The sequence below is a fragment of the Aristolochia californica genome, unplaced genomic scaffold, assembly GCF_029961685.1.
Source record: "Aristolochia californica isolate CCGP_79_NKW_82.1479 unplaced genomic scaffold, dmAriCali1.0.hap1 SCAF_2, whole genome shotgun sequence".
Taxonomy (NCBI): Eukaryota; Viridiplantae; Streptophyta; class Magnoliopsida; order Piperales; family Aristolochiaceae; genus Aristolochia; species Aristolochia californica.
This window is the reverse complement of record NW_027181881.1, coordinates 519612-539408: the sequence shown is the minus strand read 5'-3', so window position 1 is coordinate 539408 and position 19797 is coordinate 519612. Positions and strand designations below refer to the sequence as shown.

At 38.6% G+C, this 19797-nt stretch overlaps 5 protein-coding genes across 7 annotated transcripts; 3 read left to right on the top strand and 2 right to left on the bottom strand.

Annotated features, from left to right (window-relative positions):
* Positions 1-480: 480 nt before the first annotated feature.
* Positions 481-5495, bottom strand: LOC137956233 (uncharacterized). Of its 3 annotated transcripts, none has more exons than XM_068803623.1 (17): positions 5021-5495; positions 4280-4377; positions 4019-4138; positions 3815-3904; positions 3582-3697; positions 3385-3484; positions 3129-3200; positions 2977-3024; positions 2817-2894; positions 2608-2727; positions 2408-2513; positions 2015-2178; positions 1753-1887; positions 1450-1580; positions 1097-1159; positions 894-972; positions 481-783 (listed from the first exon to the last, which is right to left on the bottom strand). In XM_068803623.1, the coding sequence occupies exons 1-17, from the start codon at positions 5307-5309 to the stop codon at positions 694-696; spliced, it is 1899 nt and encodes a 632-aa protein (XP_068659724.1). In that variant the 5' UTR covers positions 5310-5495; the 3' UTR covers positions 481-693. The 3 variants fall into 3 exon arrangements, with proteins under 3 accessions (XP_068659724.1, XP_068659725.1, XP_068659726.1); XM_068803624.1 differs by having other exon boundaries at positions 481-780; XM_068803625.1 differs by having other exon boundaries at positions 5008-5097.
* Positions 5496-6290: 795 nt separating this feature from the next.
* On the bottom strand, positions 6291-9095 carry LOC137956971 (uncharacterized). Its single transcript, XM_068804656.1, has 7 exons — positions 8883-9095; positions 8707-8781; positions 7737-7794; positions 7590-7645; positions 7300-7362; positions 6749-6817; positions 6291-6603 (listed from the first exon to the last, which is right to left on the bottom strand). The coding sequence occupies exons 1-7, from the start codon at positions 8943-8945 to the stop codon at positions 6382-6384; spliced, it is 606 nt and encodes a 201-aa protein (XP_068660757.1). The 5' UTR covers positions 8946-9095; the 3' UTR covers positions 6291-6381.
* Positions 9096-11934: 2839 nt separating this feature from the next.
* On the top strand, positions 11935-15467 carry LOC137956309 (INCREASED PETAL GROWTH ANISOTROPY 1-like protein 2; the record flags this gene model as incomplete). Its single annotated transcript, XM_068803753.1, has 3 exons — positions 11935-11959; positions 14092-14766; positions 15345-15467. Coding segments are annotated over exons 2-3 (681 nt in total), but the record flags the coding sequence as incomplete, so codon positions are not given.
* Positions 15441-18021, top strand: LOC137957029 (INCREASED PETAL GROWTH ANISOTROPY 1-like protein 2). The gene is made up of 6 exons (XM_068804730.1): positions 15441-15812; positions 15895-16026; positions 16769-16950; positions 17070-17181; positions 17315-17458; positions 17622-18021. The coding sequence occupies exons 1-6, from the start codon at positions 15477-15479 to the stop codon at positions 17730-17732; spliced, it is 1017 nt and encodes a 338-aa protein (XP_068660831.1). The 5' UTR covers positions 15441-15476; the 3' UTR covers positions 17733-18021.
* A 336-nt stretch (positions 18022-18357) lies between these two features.
* LOC137957127 (uncharacterized) lies at positions 18358-19313 on the top strand. Its single transcript, XM_068804850.1, has 2 exons — positions 18358-18635; positions 18723-19313. Exons 1-2 carry the CDS (start codon positions 18498-18500, stop codon positions 19164-19166), a joined length of 582 nt encoding a protein of 193 aa, XP_068660951.1. The 5' UTR covers positions 18358-18497; the 3' UTR covers positions 19167-19313.
* Positions 19314-19797: the final 484 nt, after the last annotated feature.

Genomic DNA, 19797 nt, shown 5'->3' with positions numbered 1-19797 from the left:
GATTTAGAATAATATTTATATATAACTTTACAACGAGAATTACCTAACCAGAAGGGTGATTCATAGGAGTTAGAAGAGTCTTATTCTTATGAACGACTCAACTAATTAGTTGATGAATTTTTACGGAGTCAAATATTTTGATCTTTAAGAATCTCACAATGCACCCAAAAGGGATCCTTTACTTTGAAGGTGCCTAATTGGTTTGCAGTCGACAAGGATCTACTCGGGAACGTGTATGGTGGATGAAGAACATCATGGTGGCATCACCTGTAATTAAGGTTTCAGCGTCTCACCAAGTCTAGCTTAATGCTCTATAATAGCCTCATGAATCGGCCAAGACAAACGAACTCAGCCTAGTCAACACAATTTTTAGGGTTCACTACATGAGACCCTTAGTCCGAGGCAGGGAACCATGCTTGATAACATCTGGAAAAATCAATAGAACTTCTCCTAAAATAACAAGGAGAAAAGGCTTCTCGATGCAAGCCTCAGTCAACCATTTTATGCATTATACCATCAATTCAGGGTGAATTACAACCACTATTATAGGAGGGCAGGAAACATAACTAAGCTTCTTATAATACAAAGGGAGCTTTACCTCCTCCAGTTCCTCACTAGTATAGTGAATAAAAAGGAAGACACATGTCCTTCAGTGATCAGTATCATCCTACATTATGGTGATTAATTCACTTGTTAGGAAGAATCCGGTTCGTAGAGACCATTAACCACAAACCCATCTGAATTTGGTCGGCTATAGGCATATGAATCATGTGCGAGTGTCTGCTACACCATTAAACAATCTTCTTAGTGCAAAGAGAATTTACAAGAAACAGAAAAACCAAGACATAATTTAGGTAAGAAAGGATTAGCTAAATCATTTGAACAACCCATACCTGTTCCTGTGAGCAGAAATACATGAAAGGTGTGTACAGTAGAAAATTGGAAACCCTTGAGGTGTATATATCAGCATACCTGCCAACACATAAGCAAAAGAAAGAGTTTTTAAGTGGACTTAGTAGCAGCAGCAACTTCTAAATTCATTTGCCAGTGGGCATAAAGGCATCTTTGCAGCATAACTTCAAGCAAAAGCACATACTTCTCTATTTGTCTTGTCAAATGGCTTTTATCCCACAGACCGGCACGCGAGAGATAACCCCACCTGATCAGAAATTTTTTCAATGTAAGGTCAGGTCTGTTTGTAAATATATAAATGCAGCAGAAGCGATTACAAATCTGGAAACAGCTTGCATACAAGTGTAAAATATGCAAACTATTTGATATCAAACAAATTAGATGCTCATAAAGAAAATTAAATCTTTTGCAGCTAGAGATAAACTTCTCAATGGCCAAGGTTATAAACCTAGTCAACCAACAACCGTTTTAACACATGGTAGCACTCTTGTCTCAAATGTATAACACAATTCAAGAACAATCATGAAATCAGTATACCTCTTGTTAAAGAGCTCTCCATCTGCTTCTAACCTGGGTCCAATTTTCTGGTCCAACCTTTGCATCACAATTAGTAGCTTTCTCATGCTCTCAGTCAGTTCTTGGTCATCCAGGTTAGCAGCAGCAAGAGTCTGCACAAGGAAGAGTAAAGAAAATGGACCCAACCAGATACCAAAAAAATATAGCAAGAGGAGTTTGCTGGAAACAAAAAAAAAAAAAAAAAATCAAGGATTTTGACCTCACAGCTTAAAGTTTTCTATCAAAAGAATAGAATGAAAAGACAAAGGAAAACATACAATTTACCTGGGCACGGCGCCCCTTGGTTCGTCTTTGCAGCACAAGACGAAGCTGATTAAAAAGATCTCCCAAAACTTCCTTTTGGTAAATAAGTTCTACAAGTTCACCTCTATGGATTCGACCACGAATCAAGGCACTAAACTGAAGATTTCACCAAGTTTATTGTCAAAAATAAATCAGTATTAGACAAATTAAAAGAGGGCCAAGTTCAGGTTCAAAACAAATTGTAGAAGACAGAAGAAGAAGCCATAATGGATTATAAACTAACCTCTTCTTCCATTTCCCGACAAATTAGAGCTGTCCTCCATCGCAAGTGAACCTTTGATTGGCTCACATCCGTGTAAATATGATCACCAACATACAATATCTCGTCTCCATGAATATTTAATGACTTTTCTACCATCTGTGCACTCCCACCAGAATATAAACCCCCTGCAAGACAAGAGATGAGTCTTCAGATAAGAACGTTAGCACAGGTTGACATCATCAAGTCCCAAATGTAGAATAAAGCATTCCAAATTTCATAATTTGCAACATTTGATAGCTGAGGCAGAACACAGCATTTCATAAGGTGTACAAGATCCTCAAAAAATTACAGGATTAGAAACAATTAACTTCCACAATGATTCAGACAGAACCTCCAAACAAAAAGATTACCTACCGGAGCGTGCCTTAAAACAAGGTCGCATAAGTCCGTCACTCGTGACAACCTCATACATGGGTTGTGACATTTTGAAGAACTCTGGCTTCCTTGCGGAGACTATGACCTGCAAAATAAAAAATTTATAAAAATTATCAGGTTAAGTTCAAACAATAATGGATAATAACTAAATAGGTGACAGATATGAGCAGCTTCCTCACAATGTCAAAAAGATCACGCCAGCTCAGATCACTTGGTAAAAAACTATTGAAAGCATGTTGCATCATTTTATTCGTATATTGGTAGTCGGAGTTAGTGATTAATAGCAACTTCTTGCCAGCCTGAAGAAGTACACAAGAATGTGATGAAGGATTATAAGTTACCACAAAAAAGCCTTTATATTATAAGAATAAGGAAAACAGTATGGTACCTCCTTTTGATCTAAAAGAGCCAGAGGAAGCTCTGGATCAGGCACAACAAATCTTTCAGGGTTAGCCATAATCTCACTCTGCATGAACCCTAACAAGATATTAGTCAAACATGACATTTTTGGAAAAATTTGCATATCAAGAAGAAGAAAGGGATATTACCTTAAGCTGACCTTCTACATGTGCTGCAAAGAGTGCTTTTGCAACTGCCTGAGAGGAATACAAAAAAAGTTAAAAAGGGAATAACTGAAAGTGGGAAGTCTCTGGAGGCATGAAGTAAAAAATATCTTTAGAAGAGAAAGCATCAAAGTTGCCTTGTAAAGCCCAGCATAATCAAGTGGTCCAAGCTCTGCTGGTATTAATCCTCCGTCCAATTTGTCAACCAACTGCATAGCAAAGAGTGTAATCACAGATTATTTAAGGAGAAGAATCAAATCAAGTAGTCCTATGACCAACACAGCAACTCTCATAAAGACTACTAGGGAAACAAAAAAACTGTATCAAAATAAGTGAATTTTATTAATGTATGCAATTTCGGAGGTTCAGGAAATTATAAAAAAAAAAAATAACCTGCATGAAGCTAACAGCTTCTGAAACAGAGAAAAATGTATTAAGAAACTCCCAGCGGCTCTCGTTTCGCAAATCAACCAGCTCCCGACCATAGATTTCACTTCCATGCATAAAAAGTCATAAGCCATCAAGAAACAACAAAATTTCCATGTAAATCACATCACATAAACTATCTAAAAAGGACTCTGGATCCACACCTTACAGCTCGGGTTGAAAGCATCTTTGTTCCATGCATAGCTCTCTTCACATAACCAAAACGATCAGCCTTAACCATGTTTCCTCTCTCTTTATCCATCACAAGACCTCTAATTACCTGCAAGTAATAGAATTAGCAAGAAGGATGCTTTTTCCATCCAAGATTCTCTTAGATTATAAAAAAGATGTCAATTAAGGATCATATCCACGTCCATGCAAGTTTATAAAAAAATACCAAATCAGGATCAAATCTGAGTCCATCTACAGGAAAGCCTGCGCTCTTTAGGTTGGCCATACAATAGTCATAAGCCCGTCCTTCCCAAGCCTATAACAGAAAAACAGCATAAATTATAGAATGTCATAGATTTCCAGTCCCTTTTCTTTTCTTCTTCTGAGTTAATATGCCACTTTGAAGATTTGGTATAACTAGAGCAATTACCATCACATCATAGTGAATTAAGGTGTAATCCATGTCATAGCCAATCGCACTAATTGACCTGAGGTTCAATGTTCTGGTGCAAAATATGCCTCGATGTGATTGACCTGAAGACAAGGGAGCCTGCACTTCAAATAACATGGTAAAAATCTTTTAAAAAAAATAAAAATGGTAAAAAGAATCGACACCAACTCAAGACAATGAAATACTGTGCAAGTTTAAATTTGAAAACTAATAACGAAAAGTACGCGAGCAGAGATGTACATGAATCCCCAGCTGACCCAGCAGTGTCTCTGCTTCTTTAGCCTCTATCCTTGCTATCTTTTCTATTGGCCCTTCTAAGGTTGTCAGTCCATCCATACCTGCCAGGAGACAAATGAGCATTACATAGCAAAAGTTTCCTTGTAATTCATATTTTACAGCTAGGAAATTCTCAATAAATTTTATTCTCTTTTGCACACAAATGCCCTCAAATTGAAACCAGATGAAGGGACAAGTCGTTCTCTCTCCACGCCAAAATTTATAAGATTAGGATTGCTCAAGTTTACATTGAAATAAAGTCGTTATTCCGTAAGTAGTTCTGGCATCATTTTTCGTTGGGAAGTATTCGTGGCATTATTCCAGAATCCAATTTTCAGCCATTCTTTGAAAATGATTCGTGTTTCTTTATCCTAATACTGTATTACATCTAACTCCTATTTGAAGCTGTTGCGGACAAAGAGAATCATCTCATGCAAAACAAAAACAAAGGCCCTCAACCAGGTTCAAAAGAATTTTTCTTACGAAGAGATACGAGCGAACTCTTGAGAAACCAGTTTTAACCGATACACAAATCAAACAGGGTAGGCTCAGTATAATCCCAGTATTTCGCCCCAGCAAATGAAAGATCGGCATCTAGCGAACAGAAACTAACGTGTAAAATACCCAAAATGTGAAACTGAGGAAAAAATTTCAGCAACTTAAAATTTTAACCACCACCGACGGAAACAGACCATTCCGACATACCAAACGCCTCTAAATGCCCCCGTTTCACATTTAAATCTCCTTTGGTACTCTCTCCCAAGTAATCAACATCCGACTTGCTCGACAAAGTAACAGAAAATGGCTCCTCGCCCACAGACTTGGCTTCAATCGCCCGACAGCAGACAATCCCAGGACTCCTCCCCGACCTCCAATCACCCAAATTCACAAAAGAGGGTGCTCGATTGGAGTGATTCTTGAACTGGGTCGACGTGAATAAAGGAGTATGAGGCTTCTGCAGCAAAAGACTGCACATAGCTTCGCATAAATCCATGCTCCCACACTCCAGATTTCCTCAGAAACGATGTAGTATCTATTAAGGAAACTGGGTAAAGCGTGAAGCCAGGTCCAGAAAGGAGCACCGGACGTGAAGGTGGCAGTGTTTTGGGGAGAGAAAAAATCTAGACAAACCAAAACAAAAACAAAAAAAATCTGAGGAGGATATCTCTGTCGACAAAGATTCAGGATGATGAGAAGGGAATGAAATTTTGACCTGAGAAAGCATTTAGCCGGGAAAAAATTGGAATGTTCACCACGGGACAACGAGTTGAAATCGTTTCGAGTTTGACTCGGGTCTCACTCCCTGCAAAATGTTGCCTGGTTGATTTTTTTTTTCCTGCTAAATAAAAATTTGCTACTTAAATAAATTTTTATTTATTTACATATATATAAATAAAAGTTATTACGTATGTCCAAAAAACTAAAGGAGAAGCTCCTTATAATGTACAGAAATTTTTATTAAGGATTATTTATTTATAATATTCAGCTAAATCTGACAAATTTTATGTATTTAATTAAAATTATTAAGCATTGCATTTTAAAACATTTTATTTAATTATTATCCTCAGAATGACAACACATCAATTTCAGATATTTAATTATTTCATTTTACCCAACGGGCCAACAAGGCCAGACTTTCAAATATTTTAAGACTACTAGGATATTAAATATGGCAAGGTGATTTCTCAAATAGTAACCTCCATTCGGACCTAATATCTTTCATTTAAATACTACCTCATTAGGTTCTACGACCCGAATTTTATTATATTATTCTTTTTTTAAATAATAACATAAATAACCAAACTTAATGTCACAAATACCCAATTTTAACCGATAAATTGCATATATAGAGTCAAAGGTGATACATAAACTTTGATCGTTCACATGGTGCCCCGCCATCACTGGGTGTGTATTGGACAGAGACAGCATCCACCTAAATTAGACAGAGACAGCATCCACGAGGCATTTAACAAAATGAGCAGCAACAAAGTGATTGCAAGATATTATCAATTCTGCTTGGTTACACGAAATCATGAATAAAAAAGGATAAAACCTATGGAAATATGCTAACTATCATCTTCACTGTCATCACTATATGATACCAAACCTACTGTAGCCCCTTTTGCTGGGGACTTGGTCATAATAGCATTAGAAGTTTTGAACACATCCTGAGGTTGGTCACCAGTGGTTGCTTCAGTCTTTGCCTTCTTTGCTAGTGGCTTAACTGTTATGTTGATCATGCTTAATGGCCGAGCTGGTTGGCTCTTTCTTGCAACTGGTTTAGAATCCTGGTCAAAACAAAACAAATGAAAAGCTGTATATATCGAAGGAAAAGTGTGTAATGGTTTAATATATGTTTTCCACTCTTTCTATGGAACAACTGCAAATCACAATAGAAGTCATCTGTGTACCAAATAACCAAGGACAACTAACCTCAGCCCCAGGTGCAGTAGGTGTTTCCTTGAGTTCATGCACTATGGAAGCTTGGGCTGCCAATGCTTCCTGCGAAACCAAGTCCAAGTCATTATCATCTGATAAGAAATTATATTAAGGTATAATTAAAGTTATCCAAAACATGTAAACATATGATGCCCAAAGAAATGCTACAGCCAATTCAGAAATAGAACTGAAATTTTCATTTTTCAACTGCTTTAAACCTTATAAACATTGTATCTTTTACACATGACAGTCAAAGAGAGAACAATAGCAAGTCAGTAGTAAGTGAAAGTAACACTCATGGAAAAAACACAATCTACTGTTTGGAGAAAATTAATGAAGCAATATTCATAAGCCGAATACATGCAAATAAACGATAGAGTGAAGGGACATGCCAAGGTTCATAACAGAAGAATCCTGTAATTGCTGACCTCCATAAACTAAAATACGCATTAACAAAAAAATAAAAAAGGATACAATTTTTTTTTAAAAAAAACAGAGATAATGAGGATGAGATCAAGAAAGAAAGAGGAGAAAGGCAAACTTACTTGGAAATTTCGAAGTTGTTGGGCTTCTTCATCTGCTACCTGCATTTCATATTCCCTCCTTGACTACACCAGTAACAAGAATTTACATTAAGTAGAGAACATATAAATGGACCAGCACATCATGTTGGGACAAGTGTGCATCATAATATTAAACGAAAAAAAAAGGTCCCAAAATAATTAGTCTAAATTTATCTACAGCAGTAAATTATCTTCCACTTGTTACAATCAAAGCCCTTATCCCCTGTTGTTGGCATACCCAATCAGTGAACAGCTTTAAAATCCATGCTCACCATCTCCAATTTGTCTAAGAACTCTGTTTCATCCTCATCCAATGCTTTCGGTGGTCCTAGAAAATAGTAAAAAATTCCACAATATGCTTTTAAATCAATTCCACAGCACAGGATGACATAACTATTAAGTTAAGCTATGGAACTCACTGTGCTTGAACCTTTCATTGAATTCTTCATCCCGTTTGTCTTTATTCTCTTTTAATATCTGCAGCAAAATAAAAAAATAAAAGAGCGCTAATCAAATTTTTTTGGCAATGAGAAAAATAAATGACAACAAGACAAAAGTACTTGGCATGTTCCGGTTAATCTTATTTTGTGATGGAACTTTATATCCCTGCAACCACTGAACTCATTCATTCTTTATTTTTCTCTATTTTTCCTAATTGCTAAGCTACTTTACTTTCGACACTCATGATCGAATTGCAGTTGCTTTGACAGCTGTCTCATAAGATCAATAAAAAGAAGTCTTCAGGAAAATTGCATTGTCTCTTTTTCTTTCTTTCTCAACAATAATGCAAATGTTCGTTGTATAAAGCATGGGACCCAAAACACTGCCTTTGCTCTGCATTTTAACAACCTGTTTTTAATCCAAAAATACAATTTAATACATAGCAATGTCCGGCTAAGGCAACAGTGACTAGTAATGCAGCTCATATTCCAGTTTTGAGTTGTGTTGATCTTCCAAAGAATTTAACTTGATTGTAGTTTAAAAGATGTTCCAGAATCCAATGACGTTTTATATGTTGTATTTTTATGTTGCACTTGCGGCAGTCAGACAAGACAACTTCCAGAAGGATTGCATGAACTTCCGCTTCCCCACAGATGTGCTTACTGTATTATTCTTTCAATTAATCAAATCCATCTTAACCCGATTCAGTTTAAGAGTAACTCAAAACTTTCCAGAATGTAATTCAGAAGCAAACTCATTACACGTAATAACACATCATTAAAGTGTAAAAAGAACTCGCAAGTGCAGCTCTAGTTTGATCAACTAGTATCTACGACAGCCATTACACAAACCATCAGTCCAATTCATAAGATCTCCGTCTTCTTCCCAATTTCTCAAACACTCTCACTCATTGACATCAACACTCAAAAGAGGCAACCGATACTATACCTCGAACAAGGGTCTATCTCTCTGAGCAGTCCCGTCCTCAACTCGTTCTCCTCTAGTTTTCTTCGCCTCTTCTATCTGCAAAGTGTAGAAAACATAACACACGAAATTCGAACAAACTTTTCGAGTTAAGAAAGGTATTATAAGGTGATGTTAGGGCTCCGAGAAAGGCCGGCTACCTGATCTTCGGAGACAAAATTCATCAATCTAACAGGAGGCCGAGCTGCAGAGTCCTCGTCCATCGCTTTTGGAGTAGAGTACTTCTGGGGTTCTGGGAAGAAGGTATTCTGTCTTTCACGACGGAAAGCAAAATGGAGGGGCAAGAGAAAAACGGAGGAGACGAAGACCGGGCTCGTCGCCGCTTTTGCTCTTTTTTTTGGTCTGGACCTACAAAGGATCTCTTCGAGTTTGAAATAAGTAACCGGGGAGGGTTCGGATCCGTTAAATAACCAACTGGGGTCAATGACTCAGTGAGTCCACCATGTGTTCATTGACTCTGCCTTGAGCCACAATGGATTTGGGTGTGTACAAGTTAGGGATTTATCTTTTATAAAGTGGAGCTTGTTATTCTTGAATTGGTGGGTCTAATTTGGTTAGTATAACATCAATTGGTCCAGTTCAATTCTTATAAGACTAACTATATCTCTACCTAAGTTCCCCTTTGACCACCTCACTCATCACCAAGTCACTTCAAATCCATATTTCGAGAAAAAAGAAAATACTACTTGCTTTTCTTTAAGGATTCCTAATAGGGTTTAATGGAAAAAAAAAGTAAAAGCAGGGGACATCCAATATGAATCCAAGGTTCCATTCAAAGCAAAACAAAAGAGAAAAAGCTCAAAAGTTCCCCACCACCTACAAACACTATCCCCTGACTTTATTTGTTTCCAAGGTTGATGGTCCACTTAGATATAATTCTTGGCTTTACGCTTAACGAGTACAAATTACTCATTGATGTATCATGTGAATCATAATTGGTGGAATTGCTTCAAAGAAAACGCTTAATTGGGGTTAGTAGAATCAAATTATGATCATAGTCCCAATGGTTATTCACTAAGTAAGGGTGGAAACTGTGAGAGAACCTGCCTAGAATTGAGTGTTTGGAACACCGAAAGTGGAGAGAAAAAAAAAATTTCTTGTTTGGATGCCCATAGAAGATGAGAGAGAAAATGAAAGAGAAGTATGGTTTCTCTTGTCTGGATATATGGAAACTAAAAAATAAAATAAAATTAGTAATATTTTAAAATTTTGTCCCTAAAATCTATTATTTTGTGAGAGAAAATTTATTAATTAAGAGATAAAGTGATTTTCTCTTCTTTTTTTTCTCTCAATGATTCTTTGTTGCTATACAATGGAAAATAATCTTTTCTCCCTTTTTTTTCTTGGGTTCTAAACATGCCCTTAGGGTAAAAAATAAAATAAAATCAGAATTTAACCATTATTATTTTTTAAAATAATTAGTAATTTTTTTTATAATTAATTTATTTTCATTAAATATTTTTTAAATAATAATAATAATCAAATTCACATTTTTTTTTCTTTTCTAGGGGTCCCAAAGACCTTTAGGTGAGATTTTTTTACCATTCTGACTGCTATAAGCCTGTAACTGACCTTAGACCTTAGTGACCATGTTAACTCAAATTTTCACATTTTTAATTTGTGATTAGAATGTAAGATCACTCTAATTGTGTTCAAGATTAACTGACTTTGGAAGTGGGCCCACAATAGGTAAAATATCCACTTTGGTGCTTGTAATCCCTGCGGGACCCACAAAATAGACGGTTTTACTGACGATCCTGATCTCAAATTTTGTTTCCTAGTTTTCGCATAACGCCAAAAAGCAAAACGCAATTATGGCGCGTTTGTTCCATTTTATGACAGGATGCGTACGTTAAGTACATGACACCCTTCAGCGCCACCAAGCACCAACCTGCTCGGCCGTCTCTGTCTGAATCGTGGAGTATATATATGTATGTGCGTGAGGTGCGTGAGGCAGACGGGAGCTTGAAGAAAAACCTCTGGTTTTCGGTGTTGAAAGAAACTCCCCATCTGCTTCTGTTTTGAAAATTGGATCTGCGTCAGAGCTCCGCCATTTTATGATAACGCTCGTGCTTCCTGATGACGCCTTTCTTCTCGGATTTTCAGGTACTTTGACGTTGGAAACCTTAAAATTTAAGAACTGCGCGCGGGCTTTGTCTACGATTGTTGGCCATCAAAGAGTTCATATATCTTGTCTCGTAGGTTTTTCTGAAAGAGAATCTCAATAATTTCGTTACCGAATTTGTCGATGTTGTATCATCTTTCTCTTTCCTCGTATCCGTAGGGAAGTGTTGAGACGGTTCTTTCTGCTGCTTTCTACTTCCTGAATCTCTGTTTACCGAAACATGTAGTAACATCACGCGTAGTGTGTATGAGATCGTTATATCTTGCATATTAGGTGTGAAATTATGCCTACTTCGATATTCGTTGATAGAACTTCAAATGTGAGTATGATATGTTTTGTCATTTCGGCTCTCTGGTTTTGTGAATGAATCTTTTTCTAGAGCTTGTACTGTTTTTGTGGAGGTGGAGGTTAATGTGATTGAATGTAGTCTTAAGAAGCTTTCTACTCTGATCTTTCTGAACGTTATTGTTTCTTTCCTGCATGGAATTCGTGGCTTTTCGCAAGAAATTCTGTATGAGTTCAACGTGCATATATGTTCATTCAGAGTGATATTTCAAGAAACAAAAAATAATTCTTCGGATTTAAATTGCAAATATGTCTGAAATGATGTTTTTCCGACATCGCGGAATTTCCGTGTCGTCTTGAAATCTGAAATTTTGTTTTCATTTCTGGCTTGTTTGAACTGAATTCTTGGCAGAGTAAGATTTTTCGGAACAAATTTTGGGGAAAAAAAACTATTCGAGGTCGATGAATGATCTGACTTTTATCCCGACTTTCCGACATGCGAATGTCTTAGGTCAAGAGAGACTTCTGAGGACAATTTTCTGTGGAAATTCGATTACTAATCCAGGAATGTACTTAATTATTTCTGTTTTCAGCTGATATATTAATTTGTTTCAGTTTTGCAATAAGATTTTCGTTCCGTTTAACAGATTTTACTTATAATCATTACGGCATTTTAACCGTTCAATGTACATGCTTAAACCTTCTCCCGCCAGATGTTTGAGCGGCCGATGTTTTTGTTTAGCACGGGTGGGAGATGAATGGAGACAAAACTACTTTCAGAAGCTATCGCCAGCACGCCGACGTTAGGTACGTTTCGAACTGAACCCAAGCAACATTCGCAGTCAGTTATAAGTAACCTACTCTCGCTGCTACAAGAACGAGTTGAAGTGGATTCGATTGTGGCGCGAAAGAGTTCCCTGAGATTCCTTGATTTATTTTCCCAGATCCAAATTGTTTACCGCATTTAGTTAAAAAATTCTAGACAAGATAGGATATCGTTTCAAAACTCAAGAATTTCTAGAATCTAGAGATGCCAAGAGAGCCAGACATGAACAGTTTCGGAGCTTTCTCGGAGTACTTTCGGATCACCACTTGGTTCCCATGTTTGACTCCACCCCTAATTTCTCCTTTTTGGTGGGAGATTTCCTCTTTTATTTCGATCGAGGAGAAAAGGCCTGTCTCAGATGGACAGAATGGGAATCAGATTTGTTTTGCAACTAAAGCTGGGTACAAGGCACAAACTAAAGGGTACAAGCCCGGTCCCTACCCTGATGATGGATTTAGAGAATGATAGCGATCCCCGAATCTCACCAAATCGGAGAATTCTTGTTCAAATTTGATGTCAAAAGTAGCATGAGACGAGACGTCCTTTTTCCTTTCTCCGGCATCCGTCGCCCGTGATCTTGGATCTGTACGGATCCGTCTGCTACTCTCCCAAGTGCTTGTCATGTGCAATTCTCTCTCTCTGCTTTATTTCATTAGAAGATAGAGAAGTGCTTTGGTTAGTGATAGTTGATCACTTCTGTTTTCTTAGTCGATAGATAGCGGCATTAATGATAGTGCGAAATACTGACTGTACTTTCAACCAAGGTAAAAAAACAGAGGAAGAGCATATCGATTTCAAGTAGTTAGGGAATTCAAGGCCGCTAGGAATCGTTCCCCAAGCAGATTTTGGGTTGTGGAGTCTGCCGTAGTTTGCTTGAGTAAGAGTTGTATTTCTATTATACGTCAGAAACTATTAGGGCTTTTATTAGTATAATAGAAAAGAAAAGCAAAGCTCATTCCAATCCACTCGCGATTGCTGAGCCTGATCATTGGCTCAGTATGTGAACTCATTAAGAAGGTAAGCCTATCCAACAAAAGCTTACTGCTGCAGTAAAATTAAGCGTGGCCTGTTAAGTAGTCCATATGGACCAAAATATCACCATCCTCTTTTGCCTTTTCTTGCTTTGTCTGAGAGCCGTTTAGGATCCAAGTGCAGCATGTGACCTAGCACATGGCGAGAATATTTAGACCCTGGAATGAGATCCGCTGGATCGTACATCCACCATATCACCAAGTATGAGGTTCTTTCATGCCTAGTCAGGTTCTTTAACCGGACTCCTGAGACGTGGCTACGAAGTCCGGACACCTGGCCCCTACCGAAGTTACCAGTAAGAAACTCTCTTTTCGTCTGGACAAAACTACAGTTAGTAAAAAATTGTGTGGAGGGAGTTTCAAGCTTTCATGTTATTATTAGATAAGGGTTATTTTCTCTGTTGTTAGGCAGGGGAGCTTCGTGTTTTTTCCGGCAGCCTTTTTCTCTTGCATGGCAACACGCGACGCTCGTCGCTTGACTCCCTTCCATGTGCCCCGGTCTGCGTGTCAACAATTATGAACTCGCTTGTTGACTTTTCGCCAACCTCAGATGCTCTGATCGCCGGAATTCACCGGTCTCAACATTAATATAAGTTCGGCCATTAATGGGGTTGCCCTCGGGCAGTTTGGCCTGCCGTTTCTCTACAAAATTCATAATTTTTTTGCATTTGTCCACTATTTATTATTCAGATTCTTGCCTTGTTCTGGGGACAGTTTGCTGTCATAGTCGTTAGTCGACGTATATAAAATTTTAGTAACTATAATAGGACTCGATTTTCTTATGAATCCCAGAAAGAATTACTGTCGGACAAATTTTGCCAAAAAGAAACAGGTCACATCGAAGAATTTAGAGAAGAGAAAACAGGGATAGAAAATGGGAGGATGGAACTTGAAACTGAAAGTAAACCGACCAGCCACAGAGAATCGTCCTCTCCCATACGAACATTTCTTACATTGGAAGCTCCGGAGCCTTAATGGCCACTTTTCGCATTAATTTAATTATTTTTACTTCACTTTTGGGTTGTTGAGTACCCAAAATCCAGGTTGTTTTTTTGTCCTTTTGATTATCTGTTTCTATGCAGAAAGAATAAATCCTCCAATTGATAGTCAACGCGATGCTTTCGTCGTTCGCATGAGACCATGGAAGTGATAGGTTGAGCTTACGGAATCTTGCTTTCGCTGGAGTGCCCTGTGAAGCCATGAAGCAAGAGGTTTCTTCCGAGACTAGGGCCCCTTTGAGGCAATCTCCACCTCTAGCTCGAGTAAGGTCTTCAAGAACTAAGGAAAGCGCAAAACCAGAATCCAGTAATGCGGTTTCCTCGGTCCAGAAGACGAAGACTAGGCAAGTCGTTCCAGAAGGTAATAGCGTTCACAAGCCTAAAAGATCTCCTTCCCTAAACAGGCTGAAACCTGGAGAGGATTTGGGAGCTCAAAAAGAGAGGGAGACGGAGGACACTCGGCTGTCGGGTCGACCCAGCTATAAGACTGTCGAGCAGCATGCTCGGATTCGACGGCGGGCGGACCCTGCTTGCAAGAGCAGCGATGTTGACGCAGATACGAAAATAAATGAGTTACAATCGAGGCTTGAAGAGAGTGAAAATTTGGTTAAGAGCTTACAGTCTGAGGTATCAGGATTGAAGGGTCAGTTGGAAAAGCTGCAGAGCTTGAACGTGGTGCTTGATTCACAGAACAGGCAGTTCCGGGAAGATCTTGCCGCCGCCGAAGCAAAGATCTCGACTCTTTCAATTCACCAGAAGGTAAAGTGGCCACGCGTAGTCGATAACAAATATTTAATTTGAATCTGGTTTACTGGGCCGTGACAGATTCGGTAATTTTTTGAAATCCCTTTCTTTTTGAAAGCTGATAGCTTGGACTTCCTATCCTTCTGCTATTTTCAGCTTTGCATGATTTTCAATTCTTGGATTTACATAAAAGTTCTGTTCTTCTTGAATTTGAACTGTAGTAACAGGAGGAAGTGGCTTAGAAATTGGTAATGGACGGTATTCTTTAGAGATCTGCGGCGGAGTTTAATCTTAGTCATATTTTAGCGTATTCTGTTTACTCTTTTAGTGATTGTGTTTGAAATTAAACGTGAGGTGGTTTATTTGAAATGCGCAACTAGCTTGTCAAAGATAAAAAGTTTCAAAATATATCTTTTGAACAAAAAAAGAGTTTCAAAATCTTCAGATGTTTGTTTCATATGTAATCTTCATATTCCAATTTGCCATGGATAAGCCAATTTCCTTTCTGAACTGTTAAGAATAACTAGAGTTGTACTTGTCTGTTCCCTGCTCGAGTTAAAGTTGATTAACATTTCCTGACTGGATTTTCGTAGAGAGACCCAAATGACGAGAAAAGTGAGAGCCCTGGGTTTAGAGAAGTTCAGAAACTCATTGTCAACAAATTGGAGCAATTCAGAGTGAAGAGAGAATCCAGTGATGGAATCAAATCCGTTCAGCTACATCACATGGCTTCGGAACCTGCTACTATGATTTCAGAAGTGCAATCGAAGGGCTCCCAGAATGTGCCTATTCCAGTTCCACCGCCACCCCCTCCACCAATGCCACAATCAAAGCTTGCAGTACGTGTCCCTTCTCAGCCACCACTTCCACCACATCGTGGTCCAGTTAGAACTGCTACTGTGCAGAAAGCTCCAGCTCTGGTCGAATTTTATCATTCTTTGGCAAAGTGTGATGGAAAAAAGAATCATCAGGGGAGTGGGAATGGCGGCAATCGTGGTGTTATTAATGCACACAGCAGCATAGTTGTGGAAATTCAAAATCGGTCATCGCATCTTTTGGCTGTAATGATTTTAACCTTCTTGTGCCTAGGTAAATTTATTTTTAACTGTTCTCGAACTACCTGACATTTGGTTGTTTTCATAGATCAAAGCAGATATAGAAACAAAAGGTGATTTCATCAGATCTCTAATCCAAAAAGTTAAGGATGCAGCCTATGCCAATATTGAAGATGTCCTGACTTTCATCGAGTGGCTCGACAGAGAGCTGGCTTCCTTGGTAATCCACAGATGCATCTTAGAATAATGGCAGATTTGAACTACTGAGTTTCAAATACTAGTAGTTGGCTTTAGTAATTACACAAATGCCTGAAGTTATTCCTGTAAAGAATCATATTTCTCAAGTTAAAACACCCAAATGAGCTTATCAATATTTGAGAACGTTAGGAAGTCTTAGTTGATGATTAGTTTATTGAGGGAAGTTGGTGAATAGAAAGCTTTTTTTTATTATAGCTAGAAGTCTACTTTTATATTCTGAATTATTGATTTCCTATCATCTGTTTTCATAATGCATCCTTCAAGGACCTATATTTCACAAATCCTCTACCTCTGCAAAAAAGGATCTCTCATAATTGGAAAAGTGAAGATCTCAGGTTACACATTACCTTATTGATGAGGCTCACTTGTGAGTTTATGTAGCACTGGTAAAGTGCTAACACACCTCCCTGTGCTTCAAATTTTCTTTTATGATGCAAGAATTGAGGATTCTGTGATGCATGCAACTTGTTGAAACTGTATCAAGAGAACAAATGATCTTACCGAAGGTAACCTTAGGCAGTGATTGTAACCTGCATTTTTTTTCTGAGGCAGTTGCTTTCATTAGTATACCATCTTATAGAGAGACAGAATTCAGTTTAGGAGATTCTGAAGCTTAATTATGTTAGAGAATATGGACTTTTGTGGTTATTGATAGATAGTACCTGTTTCCATGCTTTGATGTTTTAGCTACCAATTCTTTACAGTCAGATGAGAGAGCTGTGTTGAAGCATTTTGACTGGCCTGAGAGGAAAGCTGATGCAATGAGAGAAGCTGCTATGGAGTACCGTGATCTAAAGAGACTGCAGAGTGAAATTTCTTTTTATGAGGATGATCCTAGCATGTCATGGGAAGTAGCATTAAAGAAGATGGCCGACTTGCTTGACAAGTGAGTCAGTAAACAACATATCATATTTTTTAGATTGAATAGTGTGTACAACTCATTTCTTGGTCAGGATTAAACTCATTGAGCCACAATATTGATCTGGTCTCATTATGTTGAATTAGGTCCGAAAGGAGCATCCAGAGACTGATAAAATTGCGAGACTTAACCATGGCTTCCTACAGAGATTGCAAAATTCCAACTGATTGGATGTTGGGTTCAGGAATCATCAGTAAGGTTGTTCCTTTTTTGTGAAACGATTTATTGGTTTGCCTTCTTCTTTATGCAATTTAGTTCATTGTGTAATATCGAGACAGAGACTGTTGGAATTCAGGTTGATTTTTCATTAAAATTCTGGTTCACTGTGCAGATCAAGGCAGCCACTGTGAAATTAACCAAATTATACTTGAAAAGAGTTTCAGTGGAACTTGAATCAACTCGGCATTCAGAAAGGGAATCTGTGCAGGAGGCACTCCTAAGCCAATGTATCCGTTTTGCTTATAGAGCTCATCAGGTAAGCCAGAAGAAAATTTTACAAATTCTCATCCAACTGCAACCAAGCATTACTGACTTCTAAAACCTTGGAAAACCCAGAAGACCTGACTTGACTACTTGCCTCAAATTAGTCTATTCTTCGTGGTTTCCAGAAACTCTTGCCTTATTCTGTGATTCTGCAGTTTGCGGGAGGTCTGGACTCAGAAACAATGTGTGCCTTTGAAGAGATGAGGCAGAGAGTTCCAACACATTGGGGCGGGTCTCGAGAGCTGATACCAGGCTTAGCATCCTAACCGGAGATTTGCAACACGGTTCACGTTCCAGCAGCGTGAAGATATAAATCAGATACATGGTGTATTTATGAAGGATCACAAATTGTGTAATCGAGCAAGAGTGGTAGCAGTAAGTGACCTTTATAATAGGAAAGGCCTATTTTTATTTTTCTAAAAGTTTAACATTGCTATAACTGTCACCAAAACTCACTTTTGGAATCGGCTACAATTAGTTGCAGGGCACAGCTTAGCATCAATGAGGTGTGGGGAAGCTATCTCAAACTTTTATTAAAAAAAATATTAAATGAATAAATAAATTTAAATATCGGAAACTTAATCTTGTGAATTTGATCACTGAGTTCAAACTGACCCGACCTAATCTATGGGTTTAGATTTTACCCTGCAGACAGGGACAAGCGTGGATTAAAAGTTGTCAAATTTCGGGTTGGGAACAGGTGTTTTTTAAACTTGACGCACAGGGATGAAAATAAGATATAAACGGTTCCTATTTGTAGATTTATAATAGTTAAAATAATGAATTTATCTTTTATTGTTCAATAAAAAAGTAAATTTACCCAATGTGGGCCATGGGATTCGTTTACGACCACTCCATTGCAACCGCTTCTGAAGATTCGGACGGATAGAGCTGCTCGTCTATTGGCTAGGACGCCATCCACCTCAGAAAATCAAAATCGGAAACGCTTGTAATCTTGCAGTCTTGCAGACGCAGCTGAAACAGGTCCTGAGAAGCAACAGAGTGTAGTGGAGAAAGAGCTTAATCAATCAATGGCGGTCAGATGTTCGCCTGCTGCTCTTTCGCATACTCTCCGTTCCCCTTTCGCTCCTCTCCCTCATTCCCCGTCCAATCCTCGATTACATCCCAGAAGAGGCCTTCAAATCTTAGCCATGGCGAGCAAGAAAAAGGTGGGAGTAACATAAAACCATTAAAGTTCTGCATTTTTAATCCTCAGATCCGATTACCTGAACTGGGTTTTGGTTTTTGTCGTCCAGGTTAATCGGTATGACGAGACGTGGAAGAAACAATGGTACGGGGCGGGGATCTTCGTAGAAGGCAGCGAGGAGGTGGAACTCGACGTCTTCAAGGAGCTGGAGAAGAATAAAATTCTCAGCAACGTCGAGAAGGCCGGGCTTCTGACGAAAGCCGAAGAATTGGGCGTCACCCTCTCCTCCATCGAGAAGCTGGGGTTTCTATCGAAAGCAGAAGATTTGGGTCTTCTGAGCTTGCTGGAGAAGACGGCCAGCAGTTCCCCCTCGGCGCTGGCCTCCTTGGCGCTGCCGCTCTTCGCCGCCGCGATTGCAGCCATCGTCTTGATCCCTGACGATTCTGAGGTGTTGGTGGCTCTGCAGGCCGTTGTCGCCGCCGCCCTCGCACTTGGGGCTACCGGAGTTTTTGTCAGCTCCGTCGTGTTGGACGGATTGCAGGAATCGGATTAAACGTCGGGTCTCGAGATGGTAAACGCCTTGTAATAGACTGCAATAACTCGTAGTGCTGCTCATGTTTTTGCTGTACATAATTTGGGGAAATTGAGTTGAAAATTTCGATAAAAATCTTCTAAAATAGTGAAAAATCGATCTATTGGATTATAGGATCAAGAATCGAATTGGGTTGGAAGTTGGTCTAAGGGACTCTCAAACCGAAATGGAACAACATAAGAGCAATTTAATAAATTTAAATTAATTAACTTGGTCAGAGTTTAGATTTGATACCATATAGAAGGGTTAGTTCCCTCAATTAATCTTAATAATGAGACCCTTGCGTCTCATCTAACTTATCTAATAGAGTAGGGTTTTTCGACTTGGATTCCAGACCTCGTTTAGATACTATTATGCCTTTGATCTGATATTTGAGAATATTCCGTATTCCTTTTTTATTCGATCCCTGATTCCCTTCCTCTTTGTTCATCATTACCTACAGATAAGGCATGTGGGCCCGCCCGCATCTTCACTTTTCCTCTCTTGAAATTATTTAGCTTTTAATACTTTTATCCTTTTTTATTCTTTTCAGTAATTTTTTTATGTTTTAAAATTTTAAATTGAAAGCGCAATCGGAGTTAACTTTTTCGCT